This window comes from Oncorhynchus clarkii, chromosome 16 (assembly GCF_045791955.1).
Source record: "Oncorhynchus clarkii lewisi isolate Uvic-CL-2024 chromosome 16, UVic_Ocla_1.0, whole genome shotgun sequence".
Classification (NCBI taxonomy): Eukaryota; Metazoa; Chordata; class Actinopteri; order Salmoniformes; family Salmonidae; genus Oncorhynchus; species Oncorhynchus clarkii.
This window is the reverse complement of record NC_092162.1, coordinates 60,254,213-60,271,333: the sequence shown is the minus strand read 5'-3', so window position 1 is coordinate 60,271,333 and position 17,121 is coordinate 60,254,213. Positions and strand designations below refer to the sequence as shown.

The window sequence follows — 17,121 nt, the reverse complement described above, 5'->3', positions numbered from 1 at the left end:
GAAAGTTTCACTGGAATTTTGTCAATAATATAATTACAAAACAACATGAAGTTAAGGCCACCAAAAGTAGAGAAGACATGATGAGGAATAACATTCCAGATAGAAGTGGGTCTTCTTAGGAATGATTTTATCCAATTGATCTTAAAAGTATTATATAAAGTAGTAAAGTCCAGAAAGTCCACCATTCTCATAAGTGTTCATTACAACAGTTTTCCTAATGTAATGGGTATGATTTCTCCACAGAAAGTTGAAAAGCATCTGGTCTATCTCCTTGCTTATTTTACTGTCAAGATATAAAGATAGTACACCATATGTTAGTCTAGAGATACCTTCGTCTTTGGTTATTAGGTCTCTACCTTTTAAAGATACGTCCCTTTGTAGCCATTGATTTAGCTTCTTCTGGGTTTTTTAAATAAGAGGGTTCAAATTTAGTAAGCCTCTAGACTTCTGATCCTTAGTAATGGTTATGCCTAAATATGTAAGTTCTTCTTTCACTGGAATACCATAATATGAAGGTGTCACACAATCTTTGACAGCTATGAGTTCACATTTATTAATGTTATGGTATAGACCAGACCTTTGGGAAAGGATTGTATCACATTGATCGATATGGGAATTTGGTTAGCGTCTTTCAGAAAAAGTGTAGTATCATCAGCCAGCTGGCTTATAATAATTTCTTTACCAGCTATGGAAATACCTTGTACTTCTATTATTGAAAGAATTTGCAAGAAGTTGGGTGATTAATAAAAACAGGTACGGGGAGATAGGACAACCTTGCCTAATTCCTCTCTTTAACTCAAATCTAGGTGAGGTGCCACATTTCAATTTAATAGAGCTGTTACCATTTGCATAGGGAGTCTTAATATCCTTGCAGAAAAAAATCCCCAAAGCCAAGTCTCTCAAGGGAGTGGAAGAGAAACTGATGCTCTACCTTGTCAAATGCTTTATAAAAATCAAAAAAATAATATGAAGCTATCCTCAGTTAGTAGGTCTGAGTAGTCAAGTATGTCTAATACTAGTCTGACATTGTTAGAAATATGTCTGTTCCTCATGAAGCCAGACTGTGTTTCATCAATGATTGCATCCAGGACTTCTTTAATTATTTTTGCAAGTAGTAAGGCTAATATCTTATAGTCATTATTAAGAAGACAAATTGGACGCCAGTTATCGATGAGCAGCACTTCATTTTTAGGCTTAGGTATCAGTGTTATTAACCCCTGACTCATTGTAGGAGGGAGAACATTGTTTATAATACTCTCTAAAAGACTTCAAATAGGAATAGGCTACATGTTCAGAAAATAATTTGTAAAATTCTGATGTAATTCCATCAACACCTGGTGATTTATTGTTCTTTAGATGTTTGATAGACTCTATAATCTCTTCAACTTTGATGGGTTCATCGCACTGTTTAGATTCTATATCACTGTAGAGTGAACATTATTCAGTGAGTTAAAAAACATATATGTGGATTCCTGACAGTACGTAGAGCTATATCATTTTCTGTAAAAAAAATTGCTACAGTATTTAGCAATTAATTTTTGGTCATCTGTAATAACACCATCAATGTTTAATTTATGGATAGTGTTATTTTTAGAGTGAAATGTCTCGAGTCTAAAGAAATAGGATGAATTCTGTTCTCCCTCCTCAATCCATTTTTTCCTAGATCTAATAAAGGCTCCTTCTGCTTTTAATTTATATATATTATCCAGTTTATTTTGTAACTCAATTAGTTCCATCTTCTCCTCCCCCGAGAGGTTGGCTGAGGACCTCTGAGAAAGAGAAGTTATCTTAATGATCACCTTTTCCTCCTCAGCTCTTCTGGTCTTAGCAAGATTACTACCATATTTTCTAAGGTATTTAGACACCTCAAATTTAAAGAGCTCCCAGTTCTTGCAATAATATTTTTCTTCACAAGCCCTTTCCCAAAAGTGTGAGAGCAGATCTTTAACCTCAAATTTAACTATATCATTATTTAATAATGAGCTATTTAGCTTCCAGTAGGATGCTCTGCCAAGGTTAGTATCAGGGGTAAATATTTTGATATCAATGTAAATGACCCTATGGTCTGTGAGGGGAGAAGTACAAATATTTGTAGTAACACACTCACTATCAATACATTTGGATATAAGACAACAATCTATTCTGGATTGTCTGGAACCTGTTTTGTTACTCCAAGTGATCTGTCGGCCGGAAACCTCTCTCTCAAACTTTTCCATAAAAAGTATTAAACCCAAATTCTGATTGGTTGGTCTACCTGGGGGCCATCTATCAGTTGAATTGTCTATAGTAATGTTAAAGACCCCTCCTATCAATAATAACGAATTGGGAAATGTAGATAACCAATGAAGTATATGTTTCTCTATAGATTCAAGCAGTTCATCATTCTCATGTTTGGTGTTGTACCCGTAGAAGTTTACAGTAATGAGTAACTGTAACTGATCACAAGTAAAGTGACCAAAAGGGTCACATTCCGAGTGTAGAATATTACCACCAAAGGTATTTTTCATTGTAGTGACACCAGCGGAGCGTTCAGATCCATGGGAAAGCCACATATCGTTGCCCCACTGTGTGCAGGGCCACTCACCTTTCAAGAAACCCAGTGTCGCTGTCGTAAAGCTCAGTCTAGAACCCGGATGGAACCAATGGGATAGAACAGCCATTGGGGGAAGTGCTGCACGCTAACTGTGGAGGGATCTCTGGAGTGGAAAAAAAAGACGTAAAAGATTTAACTGTGGACAGAGATTGTACAGGATCCAAAAACAATATTCTGTGGAGATCTAGAAATATTATCCGGACTTATTTAAGCTTGGACATTGAATCCGAGCGGACCGGATAAGATACTTGCACTGTGGGAGTTGATCTGGGGATACAAGCAGTGGAAAAACACTTTAGCTAGCCTAGCCAGCTAACTGAGCTAGGAACCATCGAAAACCGGAGCATCAGATACACTGACCTGCTAGGCTCCGTGCGAATCCAGGGACTTGCTTAATGAATTATGTCTGCCACAAGCATTGACCCTCAGGTAACGTTAGGCAGGACGATGCATCTCGCCGTGCAGTAAATATGTTAGCTAGCTAATTAACCTTACTTAGCCAGGTAACGTTAGCTACGTTTCAAACTAATTTAATTGTGCCAGGTGGTTTGTTGGCAAGCTAACTAACCGGTTTGTTCAAACGAAGGACGTTTTGCGACCACATATTTGCATAGTTTTACTGTACGATGTTTGAGGGCAAACAAGTAGCTAACGTTAACGTTAAGCAAACTATTTGCTAGCGAAGTAATATTGGCTAGGTAGCTAACATCTTGCTAACCTGCTAGCTAGCCAACTCTTAAGAAATCAGGGGTTAACTAACCTGATAAGCTAATATTTAAATGTATCATTGGTTAACGTTAGCTAGTTAGTTGGCTAAATGGGCGTAGTAAGTTAACTAGCTATCTTGCAACGTTACATCATTGCTTGATGATCTTGTTAGTCATATTTAAACTATGCGTTTAGCCAAAAAGCTAGCTGACCAACTCACTGATGGGATTTTCCCATGGTGTTACGTAGCTAGCTAGCCAGAACTTTTACCTAGCCAATGTTAGTTTGATCATGGTTAGACACTTGTCAGCTAGTTAACTAGCTAGCCAGCGGATAGGCCCAGTTAGCTAGGTAGGTAATGTTTGGTGAAGCTCCCTTTGGCTAACATGCATGTTTTCTTTTATTCCCGGCGTGATACAATGGGGATGCAGAGATCAAAGGGACAAGCATCTAAAGGTAAGAATCATTGCATTTCACATACCTAACACGTATCTATCAAATAGGCCTATCTATAACCAAAAGAAAAACAGCCGTATATTTAGCTGCAGTTTTAGGGGGGAAAGAGGTTCTACCCAGCTAGAACCTAAAAGGGGTCTTTGGCTGTCCCGGTGGGATAACTTTTTGTAGAATCCCTTTGGGTTAGCCCAATAATGGACTATCGGAGCCTAACGTTATCCTTATAGTTAAGGGACCTTACATGTTATGTTAGGAAAAGCGAATTGTTTCTGACAGCAAAATTATAATTGTGAATCGATTCTCAATTACGGTATGGTTCTAGAAACATCAAGATAAACATCAAAATAAATTCACAGATGCAAAATATATACTTACTGTAGGCCTATGCTGTTTTAAGAGTTGCAGCCCACAGTATTTGTAGTGCTGAGCAATTAGTGCTTTGTGAGTTCGGTTTAGTGTCGATTATTAAAAAAGAATCACAGATTTCCGTTCAAATGATTACTGTAAACAATAAATGCACAATGCATTAAGTGGGTTGAATGCTATAACATGTAATGTAGAACAATTAATAAAGGACCGTTGATGGTAGTGACTTCCCTTCACTACTAATTTAACAATAAGGCCCGAGGAGGTGTGGTATATGGCAAATATACCACGGATAAGGGCTGTTCTTAGGCATGACGCAGTGTGCTGTATTGGCTGGTTACCAAAGTAATTAGAGCAGTAAAAATGTTTTGTCATACCCGTGGTATACGATCTGATATACCACGGCTGTCAGCCAATCAGCATTCAGGGCTCGAACCACCCAGTTTATAATAGATCTTATACCACAGCATTGTTGAAGACTCGTTTCTGATTTGCTTAAAGGGCATTTTAAACTAGATAATGGGACAGTTGGAAAATATATTGGGACAGTTGGAAAATATATGGTAGTGACTTCCCGTTACTGCTTATCACTTATTACAAACTGAGGGGTTTGAGCCCTGAATGCTGATTGGCTGACAGTCGTGGTATATCAGACCATATACCACAGGTATGACAACATTTTTACTTCTCCAATTACGTTGGCAACCAGTTGATAATAGCAATAAGGCACCTCTGGGTTTGTGATATATGGCCAATATACCACGGCTAAGGGCTGTGTCCAGGCACTCCACATTGTATCGTGAATAGGAACAGCCCTTAGCCGTGGTATATTGGCCATATACCATGCCCCTTTGATACTTGTTTCTAATTGGCTAGAAGGGCATTCTAGAATGGACATGAAAACCAGGTAATGGGACAGTTGGAAAAGATATCGGGATACCTTGCAATCATGACACACAGTGCTGTGCATGGCGCAGCGGTCTACGGCGCACTGCATTTCAGTGCTAGCCGTGTCACTACAGACCCTGGTTCGATCCTAGGCTGTACCACAACCGGCTGTGATCGGGAGTCCCATAGGGTGGTGAACAATAGGCCCAGCGCCGTCCGGGTTAGGAGAGGGTTTGGACTGGGTAGGCTGTCATTGTAAAATAATAATTTGTTCTTAACTGGCTTGCCTAGTTAAATAAAGGTTAAATAAAAACATGCAGACCTTACTTTCTGCAAAGTTACAAAGGCTAAACCAACAGCTACACAACTGAAATTCGATACTTTCTAAATACAGGTCCATCAAGGAAAACTTAGCTAGCTAGCATTGATTTGTTTGTGCAGAGACACATTTTTTGGAGCATCTGATGACCTAGCACGGTGAGTGATGAACATGAATTTCTCTGGTGCCTGCTGTTGCCGTCATGACACACGTGGCGCTATGCTGTCAAATCCTCTCATGTTTCTAGTTTCACCATCTGTTTTCAGCAACATTTTTTAGACTTTTGTCATATTGGCAGGTTTGCTAGCAACAAACTATTTATCTAGCTTCTAGCCTAGTATTTGATATGCAATGCGATCTCCTCGCAATGAACAGTTTCAAGTGTCTTGATGAGAAGGCAAACTTTTCTTGCTATGACAGGCAACATTGGGCATTATCATCTCATTGTTATGGATTTATCCTACTGAATATCAATAGAAAACAGCTACTTTTCCGTTATTCTGTCTGCAGAGGTCGTGACTGTGTTAGCCATAGCTAGCTGTCTAGCAAGCAAGGGACAACAACGTCGCCACAAGCATAGTAACCGAACATAAAGAACGAACGAACGACTGGGTCTCTAGCAACCAAAATATGAGAGAATGAATTTGCTTATAGAAATTAAAACAAATACAAAATGTTTTTCTTTCTACCGGTAAATGTGTGCTTAGTATTTTCTTTGGCAACTGTGGTATAAATGGGATAAACAGCTGAAACAAACACAACGGAATCAACTTTGCTGTTATTCTGGCTGCAGCCGTCGCTATCATCCAGAAGGCGAGGTCAGTACAGGTACATCAACGCTGGGACTACGAGACTCGCCAAGCCATCACTAGCTGGTGTCTACCCAGTACCCTGCCCTGAACTTAGTCAATGTCACTGGCCGGCTACTATCCGGTTACTCAACCCTGCACCCTAGAGGCTGCTATGCTCAATGTACATAGACATGGAACACTGGTCACTTAAATAATGTTTATGTACTGTTTTACCCACTTCATATGAATATACTGTATTCTAGTCAAGGCTATCCTATTCAACTACTGCAGTACATATACAATTCAATCTTAAGTATTCTTCAGATATACTACATATTCTATCCACATAATGTCTATACATCCCATCATAGATATATCACACACACACAACCACCGGTCAAAAGTTTGGGGTCACTTAGAAATGTCCTTATTTTTGAAAGAAAAGAACATGGACAAAAACATTTAAAATGACATCAAATTGCTCAGAAATACAGTTTAGACATTGTAAATGACTATTGTAGCTGGAAACGGACGATAAAAAAAATGGAATATCTACGTAGGCATACAGAGGCCCATTATCAGAAACCACTCCTGTGTTCCAATAGCATGTTGTTAGCTAGTCCAAGTGTATCATTTTAAAAGGCTATTTGATCATTAGAAAACCCTTTTGCCATTATGTTAGCACAGCTGAAATTGTTGTTCTGATTTAAAGATTCAATAAAACTGGCCTTTAGACTAGTTGAATGTCTGGATCGTCAGTATTTGTGGGTTTTATTACAGGCTCAAAATGGCCAGAAACAAAGAACTTTCTCCTGAAACTCTTCAGTCTATTCTTGTTCTGAGACATAAAGCCTATTCCATGCGAGAAATTGCCAAGAAACTGAAGATCTTTTACAACGCTGTGTACTACTCCCTTCACAGAACAGCACAAACTGGCTCTAACCAGAATAGAAAGAGTAGGAGGCCCCGGTGCACAACAGAGCAAGAGGACAAGTACATTAGAGTGTCTAGTTTGAGAAACGGATGCCTCACAAGTCAACAACTGGCAGCTTCACTAAATAGTACCCGCAAAACACCAGTCTCAACATCAATAGTAAAGAGGCGACTCCGGGATGCTGGCCTTCTAGGCAGAGTTCCTCTGTCCAGTGTCTGTGTTCTTTTGCCCATCTTAATCTTTTCTTTCTATTGGCCAGTCTGAGATGGCTTTTTCTTTGCAACTCTGCCAAGAAGGCCAGCATCCCGGAGTCGCCTCTCCACTGTTGACGTTGAGACTGGTGTTTTGCGGGTACTCTTTAGTGAAGCTGCCAGTTGACAATGTCTACACTGTATTTCTGATCAATTTGATGTTATTTTAATGGACAAAAAAACAAGGACTTTTCTAAGTGACCCCAAACTTTTTTTTGTGTGTGTGTTATATATATCTCACACACACACTCCGGCGTCAACATTGCTCATCCTAATATTTCTTAATTCCATTTTTTTACTTTTAGATTTGTGTGTATTGTTAGATACTACTGCACTGTTGGAGCTAGGAACAAGCATTTCGCTACAGCCGCAATAACATCTGCTAAACATGTGTATGCGACCAGTAATATTTCATTAGTGACTAGCCGTAGCTAGTTGGTTAGCTAGTAGCAAGCAAGGGATAAGAATGTTGCCACTGAGCATGGCAACGGAACATAAAGAACAAACGTCTGGGTTGCGTAAATATCGAACTAATCAAACGAAGGACTGGTTCACGTCTCTAGCAACCAAAAGATGAGTACAAATTTGTTTCTAAAAATGAAATAATCAACAAAAATCAGTATTTCTACCGTTTGTGTTAGAGGTCGACCGATTTATGATTTTTCAACGCCGGTACCGATTTATTGGAGGACCAAAGAAAGACGATGCCGATTTTAATAATATTTGTAATAATGACAATAACAACAATACTGAATGAACAGTGAACACTTTTATTTTAACTTAATATAATACATCAAATCAATTTATTCTCAAATAATGAAACATGTTCAATTTGGTTTAAATAATGCAAAAACAAAGTGTTGGAGAAGAAAGTAAAAGGACAATATGTGCTATGTAAAAATGCTAGCGAGTTCCTTGCTCAGAACATGAGAACATATGAAAGCTGGTGGTTCCTTTTAACATGAGTCTTCAATATTCCCAGGTAAGAAGTTTTAGGTTGTAGTTATTATAGAACTATTTCTCTCTATACCATTTGTATTTCATATATCTCGACTTTTGGATGTTCTTATAGGCACTTTAGTATTGCCAGCCTAATCTCGGAAGTTGATAGGCTTGAAGTCATAAACAGTGGTGTGCTTCAAGCATTGCAAAGAGCTGCTGGCAAATGCAGGAAAGTGCTGTTAGAATGAATGCTTACGAGCCTGCTGCTGCTTACCACTGCTCTATCAAATAGCAAATCATAGACTTCATTATAATAAACACACAGAAATATGAGTATTTGGTCATTAATATGGTCAAATCCGTAAACTATCATTTCGAAAACAAAGCGTTTATTATTTTAGTGAAATACGGAACCGTTACGTATTTTTATGAAAGTCATCAAATAAAACAAATGCAATGTACACAAGTGAAATATTTTAAAGTAAATAAATGTTTAAGTAGGGGATAAACGCCAACGTTCTGTACATTACCTTGGAAAAATGAACTCTACAAAGGGACTCTGCTCTGCCTCGTCCCGCTGCATCGTCCATTATTTCCAAGGTAATGTACAGAACGTTGGCGTTTATCCCCTACTTAACTTCTTGATTCTACTTGAGACGCATATGTCTCAACTAGGCACCTGGAAATGCAAATGCGCTACGCTAAATGCTAAATGTACTCGTTAAAACTCAAACCTTGATCAAAATTCACAAGCAGGGTATTGAATTAAAGCTACACTCGTTGTGAACCTAGCCAACAAGTCAGATTTTTAAAATGCTTTTCGGCGAAAGCATGAGAAGCTATTATCTGATAGCATGCAACACCCCAAAATGCCTGAATGCGATGTAAACAAAGATATAGCTTAGCCGGCGCAACACAAAACGCAGAAATAAAATATAAAACATTCATTACCTTTGACGAGCTTCTTTCTTGGCACTCCTATATGCCCCATAAACATCACTATTGGGTCTTTTTTTCGTTTAAATCGGTCCATATATACCCAAAATAGCTTTCTATGGAAGCTGTGTCATTCAGAAAAAAACATTGTTTTTAAACGCTGCGTCATTTTTTAAAATTAAAAAAGTCGACGATAAACTTTCACAAAACACTTCGAAATCCTTTTGTAATCCAACTTTAGGTATTAGTAAACGTTTATAATCTATCAAAATGATTACAGGGCGATGTATATTCAATAGCTCCTCGTCTGCAAATCAATGGCTGCCAATGTCCACATTGAAAAGATCCTGGTGGAGACCGGAAGAAACGGAATCCAGATAGTTGGATTTTCCAACAAAAAATTCAATTGAAAATGACGACAATGGCGACATCGTGTGGAATTTGTATGAATTGCATGCAGGTCGATATTAAATTTTGTCCCCTTTTAACAACCCATGAAAGTGACTTATGGAAATTATTTTTAGCTTTCAGAGAGCAGTTTTTCTTGCGTTTTTCAATGAAACACACGATCTGTTATAGTCACAGCCGTGATTTAACCAGTTTTAGAAACTTCAGAGTGTTTTCTATCCACACATACTAATCATATGCATATACTATATTCCTGGCATGAGTAGCAGGACGCTGAAAAGTTGCGCGATTTTTAACAGAATGTTCGAAAAAGGAAGGGGTAGACTTAAGAGGTTTTAAACATTTATTTACTTTAAAATATTTCACTTGTCTACATTGCATTTGTTTTATTTGATGACTTTCATTCCAATTCATCTGAGCTGCTGTCTGACAATAACAATTGTAGTGTTCAAAAGTAAATAAGGCATACTTATGACTCCTGAATACCAACTATAAATCACTTAGATCATGTATTATCAGGTAGAGAGACCCTCTCGATTGTGCATCTTCTGCCTCTTCCATCCCTCTCCGTGTCAGCCCCACACAGACTGGATAAGTAGGCACGCAATGGATTATGGTCATTGTACCTAATTACCATGTTTTCTGCGCTAAACGGTTGAATATTGGTCTGTTGGAAATTATAACTGGGCTTGATCCGATTTATCTCTAGAGAAACTGTGTATTGAGTTCACAGAAAAACCCTGAATGAAATGAAATTTAAATCATTGAGCCTACATTGGTAAATTAGTTGTTTAAAAAACCCAAAATAACCAACATTTCGTTTTAATCCCTCGGCACTGTTTTTCAGTGACAACATGTTTGTGGCATCCGTCTTCTGTTTATGCACAGGTGTTCGGAGGGGAACACCTGATGGCTAATTAGAACAGGCTGTCTTGTTTTCTGTAAACAAGCAGTGTTACATGGAGATATGGCTGTGTAGGAACCCTAACCCTATAAATGTGTGTACTAATTTACCTTTTTTTAAAAAAAAATTTTTAAAATATATATCTTTTTTTTTTTTTTAAATTTAAAATATTCTTGCTGATGAAAGATGCGTTCCTAATGTTTCCAAAACCGGACCACAAGCAATGCGTGGCTCTTAACAAAAGCCTCTCACCTTTTAGCCAGGCACATTTCTATGGCAACGAGTCCTCCGGGGAAGGCTAACTCACTAACTCATCAATAAAATCAGATTCTCTCCATCTTGCAAAGGACAACTGATTTTAAATATTTTAATAAAATATTATTGGTATTTTAACATTATCACATTACACATTTAGTAATGACAGAATGCATTTGTGACTTCATGCACAGTAACACTTTTGTATGACTTAACCATTATTTAATCGATACGAGTGGGGGGAAAAGGTACATGTGGTTGTGCATTGATAAGCACACCGAAGTCAGCATTAACAATATGTTAAAAAATATAAAAGCCTGATTTGATGTTTCAGCATTGTCTCAATGAAGAGTTTGTTGTTCAACTAGGTATGTGTGACATGCACGCACAGTTACAGGCCTGCTAGAGTTAGCAGCAGGCGGAAGAGCAACATCCACTCTCATAGTACGGGTGAAGCCTGAAGCCTGAGCTGGAATGTGAAGCTAACTGAAGCTGGTTAGCTTTAGAAAACCCAGAGTAGATCTAGCTTGCTTTGTAGGATAGCCCTCAGGAACCCACAAGGACAGCCCAATAACCTTTTTTGAACTTTTAGAGTAGCTAGCTACTTGGGGTCAATTTTTGATCTGCGCTGGTGGTCTCTAGTCCCCTGCACACGGTTACAGCTTCACCTCCCGGGACACCTATCTGATCTAGATAGTGTAGGCCTAGCTGAAGAGAGTATCTAGCCTGGTACCTTTTGCATGTCAGTTAGCTAAACAATAGTCAACAGCCTATTCTACATTTGTTTGCCATAGATTATTGGTGGAAGTTGTTGTGCACAATTCCAACTGATTTATTAGCTAACATTTTGCCATACTTTCTGGGTGAGTTGACTTTGACATACAAACTTAGACTGCACACCAGATATTATTCAGAATATATGTATGCAAACCAGCCTCAAATTCTCTACACGCACATTTTAGTGACTCGCTGATTATTCACTGCTGGTAGGCTGTGACGTTGATTGGTTTTGACTAGCCTTTAATTGTGTGTTAGACATTGAGGCAGTGACACACAGCACAGGCCTTGACTCATACTGACACTGCTGGAGGGGTGTAGGTCACTGCCTGATTCACTTCCAGGATACGACGGGTCTCCTAGCAAGTGCCAGGTGGCTGTCAGGCATATCACGATGATGCAGGCAGGTTATTTGTGGAGGATGACACCATACGCGCATGCTGAGTGTCAGTGTTAAGGCTGCCTACTAAGCACACTTCCAAATGCCCTTCACTGAACTGACAGTGCATTGCCACTCACCTGTTATTGTTGAGATAGAAATCATTCCTGATTTTCTTTTTGCCAAAAATCCTAACTCCTGTGTTGTCGTTTCAGTGCAAAATGGTTCGCTGCATCAGAAGGAGACTGTCCACGACAATGACTTTGAGCCGTACCTCACTGGCCAATCAACCCAGGTGCGTGACTGGCCGCAGGTGATAATGCTAACCAGTCTTTCATGGGATAATGTTTACATTTTCTTATTATTCAATTCTGAATTTACATGACAGGGGTGGCAGTTTGTGTGTTGAAGCTGCAGTTGGAAGAGTTGGTCTCCATTTGTATCAGACTGATTTTAAGTGATGGGTTATTAAAGCTCTTTATATCAAGGTTTCAGATTTCCCCAACATAGGCTAGGTCCCTCAAATTCAAATCTGGGACTCAAAGCCAGTTCCACTGCTTTTTCCCATTGTTCCCTCTAATCGGGGACTTATTCAGTCCTGGGACACCAGGTGGGTAGAATTATTATCAGGTAGAACAGAAAAGCAGCTGTCCTCAGGACCTGGTAGGGTAAGAGTTGAATATACCTGGGCTAGGCCTACATTTTCCAGTTGGTTTTCAGTGGATCAAAATTCTCAGATGTTTCCAGAAGAAGAAAGCTCAGGGTCAGGTATTGCATGTAAAGATTGAAGTGTCTTGAAAGCCTTAGAAAGATGGAATTTCTCTATGCCCAAATGACGCTGACATTATTCCCTCACTTGAATAGCTTTTCACTTAGTAGAGGGCAAGACGGTTGATATGCAGAAGACGATAGCGTTTTCCGTTTTTATTTTTAGTTGCTAAATGTGGCCTTCTAACTTGTACCCTCTATTCTCTATTAGTTTTTCATTTAAAATGGATGCCAGAAATATCTCATGACCTTGTCTGATGAAGGGCGATAGATTGTTTCCAGTGAGGGCCTCATTTTGCTCCTCTCACAGAACAAATCTGCCTTTGCAAAATTACATTTTTGGTATTACTTTCTCATTGCCATTCTTTTAACCCCCCAGTTTTGGCCTTCTGGGTCCATGTTCTTTCCATTTACTAGCTGAGTGTTTTGTGATTAACTGTTTATTAGTGCTGCATAATGTGAAACAAACACCAAAAGACTAATGAAACAACTTTTTACATAACGGGTCTAGATTATTGTAATTGTTCTACCTCCACAGAACAGCAGCTACCAGTCCATGACCGACCCCTACCTGTCTAGCTACTACGCCCCCTCCATCGGCTTCCCCTACCCCCTCAGTGAGGCCCCCTGGTCCACTGGTGGAGACCCCCCAATCCCTTACCTCACCCCCTACGGACCCTTGAGCAATGGAGACCACCACTTCATGCCCGACACCGTGTTTGGCCAGCCTGGAGGGCTTGGCAGCAGCATCTACCCCCACCGCTTTAACTTTTTCCCTGAGAACCCGACCTTCTCCGCCTGGGGCACCAGTGGCTCCCAGGGCCAGCAGACTCAGAGCTCAGCCTACGGTGGCAGCTATAGCTACCCTCCCAGCTCCCTGGGTGGCACACTGGTGCCTGACGGCCAGACAGGCTTCCATAGCGACACCCTCAACAAGGCCCCTGGCATGAACAGCCTGGAGCAGGGCATGGTGGGCCTGAAGATCGGTGGTGACCTCACAGGCCAGGGGTCAGGAATCAAGGCTGTGGGCTCTGTGATTGGCGGACCGCCGGTGGTGGCACAGGGGAACGGGGGTACGTCCATCGGTATGCCCCCGCCGAAGCCCGCCTCCTGGGCGGCCATCGCTAGTAAGCCGGCCAAACCCCAGCAGTTGAAGAACAAGGTGAAACCAGGCATGCCCAGCCCTGGGGGAACCCTGCCCCCTCCGCCCATCAAACACAACATGGACATTGGCACTTGGGACAACAAGGGGCCTATGAATAAAGTGGCCCAAGCCCCCATGCAGCAGCAGCAGGCTATGAGCATGCCCCATGGCCACCCCATGCAGCCCCAGACCCCCATGCAGCAGAACCCCATGCAGCCCCCTCCCCAGTCCCTGCTGCAGCAGCAAATGCAGCCCATGGCCTTACACCACCAGCACCCTCCTCAACCCTACCAACACCAGACCCAACCCCCACCTCCCCAGACCCGCTGGGTCGCCCCGCGCAACCGTAACCTTGGATACGGACAAGGAGGGGCCGGCATGGACGGTAGCAGTATGATTGGCATAGTCAGCGGGGGTAATGGCGGTCCCCCTGGTTCTGCCGGTATGGTCCCTGGTGGAGTGGAGAACCACCCGGTGTTGGAGAAGCTGCGTGCCGCCCACAGCTACAACCCCAGGGTGTTTGAGTGGAACCTGAAGAACGGCCGTGTGTTCATCATCAAGAGCTACTCTGAGGACGACATCCACCGTTCCATCAAGTACTCCATCTGGTGCAGCACCGAGCACGGCAACAAGCGCCTGGACGGGGCCTTCCGCAGCCTCAACGGCAAAGGACCCGTTTACCTGCTGTTCAGCGTCAACGGCAGCGGCCACTTCTGCGGCGTGGCCGAGATGCGCTCGTCCGTGGACTACGGCACCAGTGCCGGCGTCTGGGCGCAGGACAAGTGGAAGGGCAAGTTTGACGTGGACTGGCTGTTTGTTAAGGATGTGCCCAACAGCCAGCTGCGCCACATCCGCCTTGAGAACAACGACAACAAGCCGGTGACCAACTCCCGGGACACTCAGGAGGTCCCTCTGGAGAAGGCCAAGCAGGTGATGAAGATCATCGTGGGCTTCAAGCACACCACCTCCATCTTCGACGACTTCTCCCACTATGAGAAGAGGCAGGAGGAAGAGGAGGAGGTACGCAAGGTGTGTTAGATACACTTGTCTTGTTAAATCCTGTCCATCCACTCCTAGGCTTTATGGATGCTAAAGAACCTGCCTCCCAAAAGTGTTTGTTTCAAATACAATCCTTTGTTGTAGGTAAACATTTGATTGACATTAGTTCTCATCTAGGTGAATATGAAGATGGAACGTCATCGGTACATAGAACAGGGATCTCAACCCTGTTCCTGGAGTGCTACCGTCTTGGAGCTTTTCACTCCAAACCCAGTTGTAACTCACCTGATTTTAAGTTTATCAACCAGCTAATTGTTAGCATCAGGTGCTCTAGATTAGGGTTGGAGGGAAAACCTACAGGACGGTAGCTCTCTAGGAACAGGTTTGGAGAGCCCTGATATAGAGCCTATCATTTCATAGCCCTCTTCATAAGAGGTGTGTGTGTGTGTGTGTGTGTTTAACTGACTTCTCTTCTCTCCTTGTACTCCTGCTGTCAGACCTTTGAGCCGCCTGCACCCATCCAGAACCGTTCTCGGCTGGAGCAGGTACATGTCCAGTTTGTCTCTCAACAGGAATCTGACATTACTGTTATGATGACGAGGGGTGGAAGGAACATTTTGGTCACTGATGTTTCGATTGTGTTTTTCAATGTTATTCATGTCCTTCTCTCGTCTCCCCACAGGAGCGCCAAAACAGGAGTAAACAGCAGTAGAAGACATTTATCCTTGGCTTGATCAACAGTTACACTAGGACATTCGATTTAAGAGACAGAAGAATTCAGAAATTATATTTAAAAAATAAAAATAAGTATTCTTTTTTTTTCTATTTAATCCTGGTGAATTTCTGCCACCACCGTGGAGACATGCGCTTTCCGGCCCCAGGTACCACCCATCACCTCTTGTGCAGGGATAACAAGCTGAGTTCATGTATTACCTAGCCACCACCATCACATTGTTTTAGTTCTGATTGACTGTTTTTTTACGTTCTATCCCATGTACTCTTTCTCGTCAGACTGGATTTGTTTTTGACCTCTCCTGGCCCCTCCCTAATAACTCTTCCTGGATTTGTTTTTGACCTCTCCTTGCCCCTCCCTAATAACTCTTCCTGGATTTGTTTTTGACCTCTCCTGGCCCCTCCCTAATAACTCTTCCTCGAATTGAATCAGGGTTTGACAGCACCAAGGAGAAGAGTATCTGCCACTTTATATTTCTGTACAATCAGGAACTGCCGTGTCCTGCCCCTGTTTGTCCATTAGGGGGCGGTGTTGCCATCTTTCAGAGGTTTAACTGTGCCAACAGGGTTGGAGGATCCCAAAGGCAAAAAATGTTCGGACTTAGAACTGTGTGTGATAATGAGACTTCAGCGGTTTATCTATTTTTCATTCAAGATCAACAAAGTCTATATTTTATGGCTTACTACTGACAATTTTCAGTTCAGAAAGATGATTTTTCTGGAGCCTTAATATTTTGTTTTCTAGTTATTGATGACTTGTCAAAAGAATCTTTAACTGACAGTGCTGGAGAAATCAGGGATAGTCTGAAGTCAGACTTGGGACATTTCAAAGGAGGAAGTGTGCAAAGGCCTCTGGGAAGGAAGTAACTGATGGGTGTCCTCCATGACGATGGAGCTCTCACCATCTGAATTGAAAATTATACTATTTTACATCCCTAACACCCTTCCACTTTGTTTTGATAAATGACATTTGTCTTGAAGAAGTTGTGTCATTATCAGGAGATTATGTTCACGTACTCAAGCCAGTCTGAGAGAAATGTAGCATTCACCATTTTAAATGAATTATTTTATAGTTGGAATGATGTGCTGTAACTGCTACATATGAATGAATTGTTTCTCTATTTGGAAGAATCACTTGGGTTAATTGTCCGTTCATCATAATTCTGTCTTAATCTGTTGTTTTGTTTGACTTGCTTCTCAAAATGTGTTTTTTTTCTGTAAATCTCATGTTCTTGTTAATGCTAAGATTTAACTTAGGAGCCTGTAGTCGTGGAGATGACCTGAAATGAGCAACTGATTTACTATCAAGAGTAAGAAAACAAATAAGAACTAAATATGGTTTCTGTGTTTTTTGTTGGTCAAAGTCATTGAAAATAAGTCAGTGGTATCAGGAATTATCTATCCATCAAGATTGATTGGTGGTTGAACATTGAATGATAAACAATTATCCCTAATTAATAGCCCACAATGTGCAATCATGCAGGCTGCAATCACAGTCTGGTAACCTTGATTACATTGTGGTTAAACACTATACAGCCCTTTTGAGTAATGGTTGGCACAACGATTTCTTT

At 41.2% G+C, this 17,121-nt stretch overlaps 1 protein-coding gene across 8 annotated transcripts; it reads left to right on the top strand.

The window, feature by feature from the left end:
- Positions 1-2,578: 2,578 nt before the first annotated feature.
- On the top strand, positions 2,579-16,884 carry LOC139368860 (YTH domain-containing family protein 1-like). 8 transcript variants are annotated; one of them, XM_071108293.1, is made up of 6 exons: positions 2,579-3,022; positions 3,733-3,757; positions 12,123-12,202; positions 13,214-14,848; positions 15,316-15,363; positions 15,501-16,884. In XM_071108293.1, the coding sequence occupies exons 1-6, from the start codon at positions 2,996-2,998 to the stop codon at positions 15,528-15,530; spliced, it is 1,845 nt and encodes a 614-aa protein (XP_070964394.1). In that variant the 5' UTR covers positions 2,579-2,995; the 3' UTR covers positions 15,531-16,884. The 8 variants fall into 8 exon arrangements, with proteins under 8 accessions (XP_070964394.1, XP_070964390.1, XP_070964393.1 ...); XM_071108289.1 differs by having other exon boundaries at positions 2,650-3,022; positions 12,123-12,220; XM_071108292.1 differs by having other exon boundaries at positions 2,786-3,028.
- The last annotated feature ends 237 nt before the right edge of the window (positions 16,885-17,121 follow it).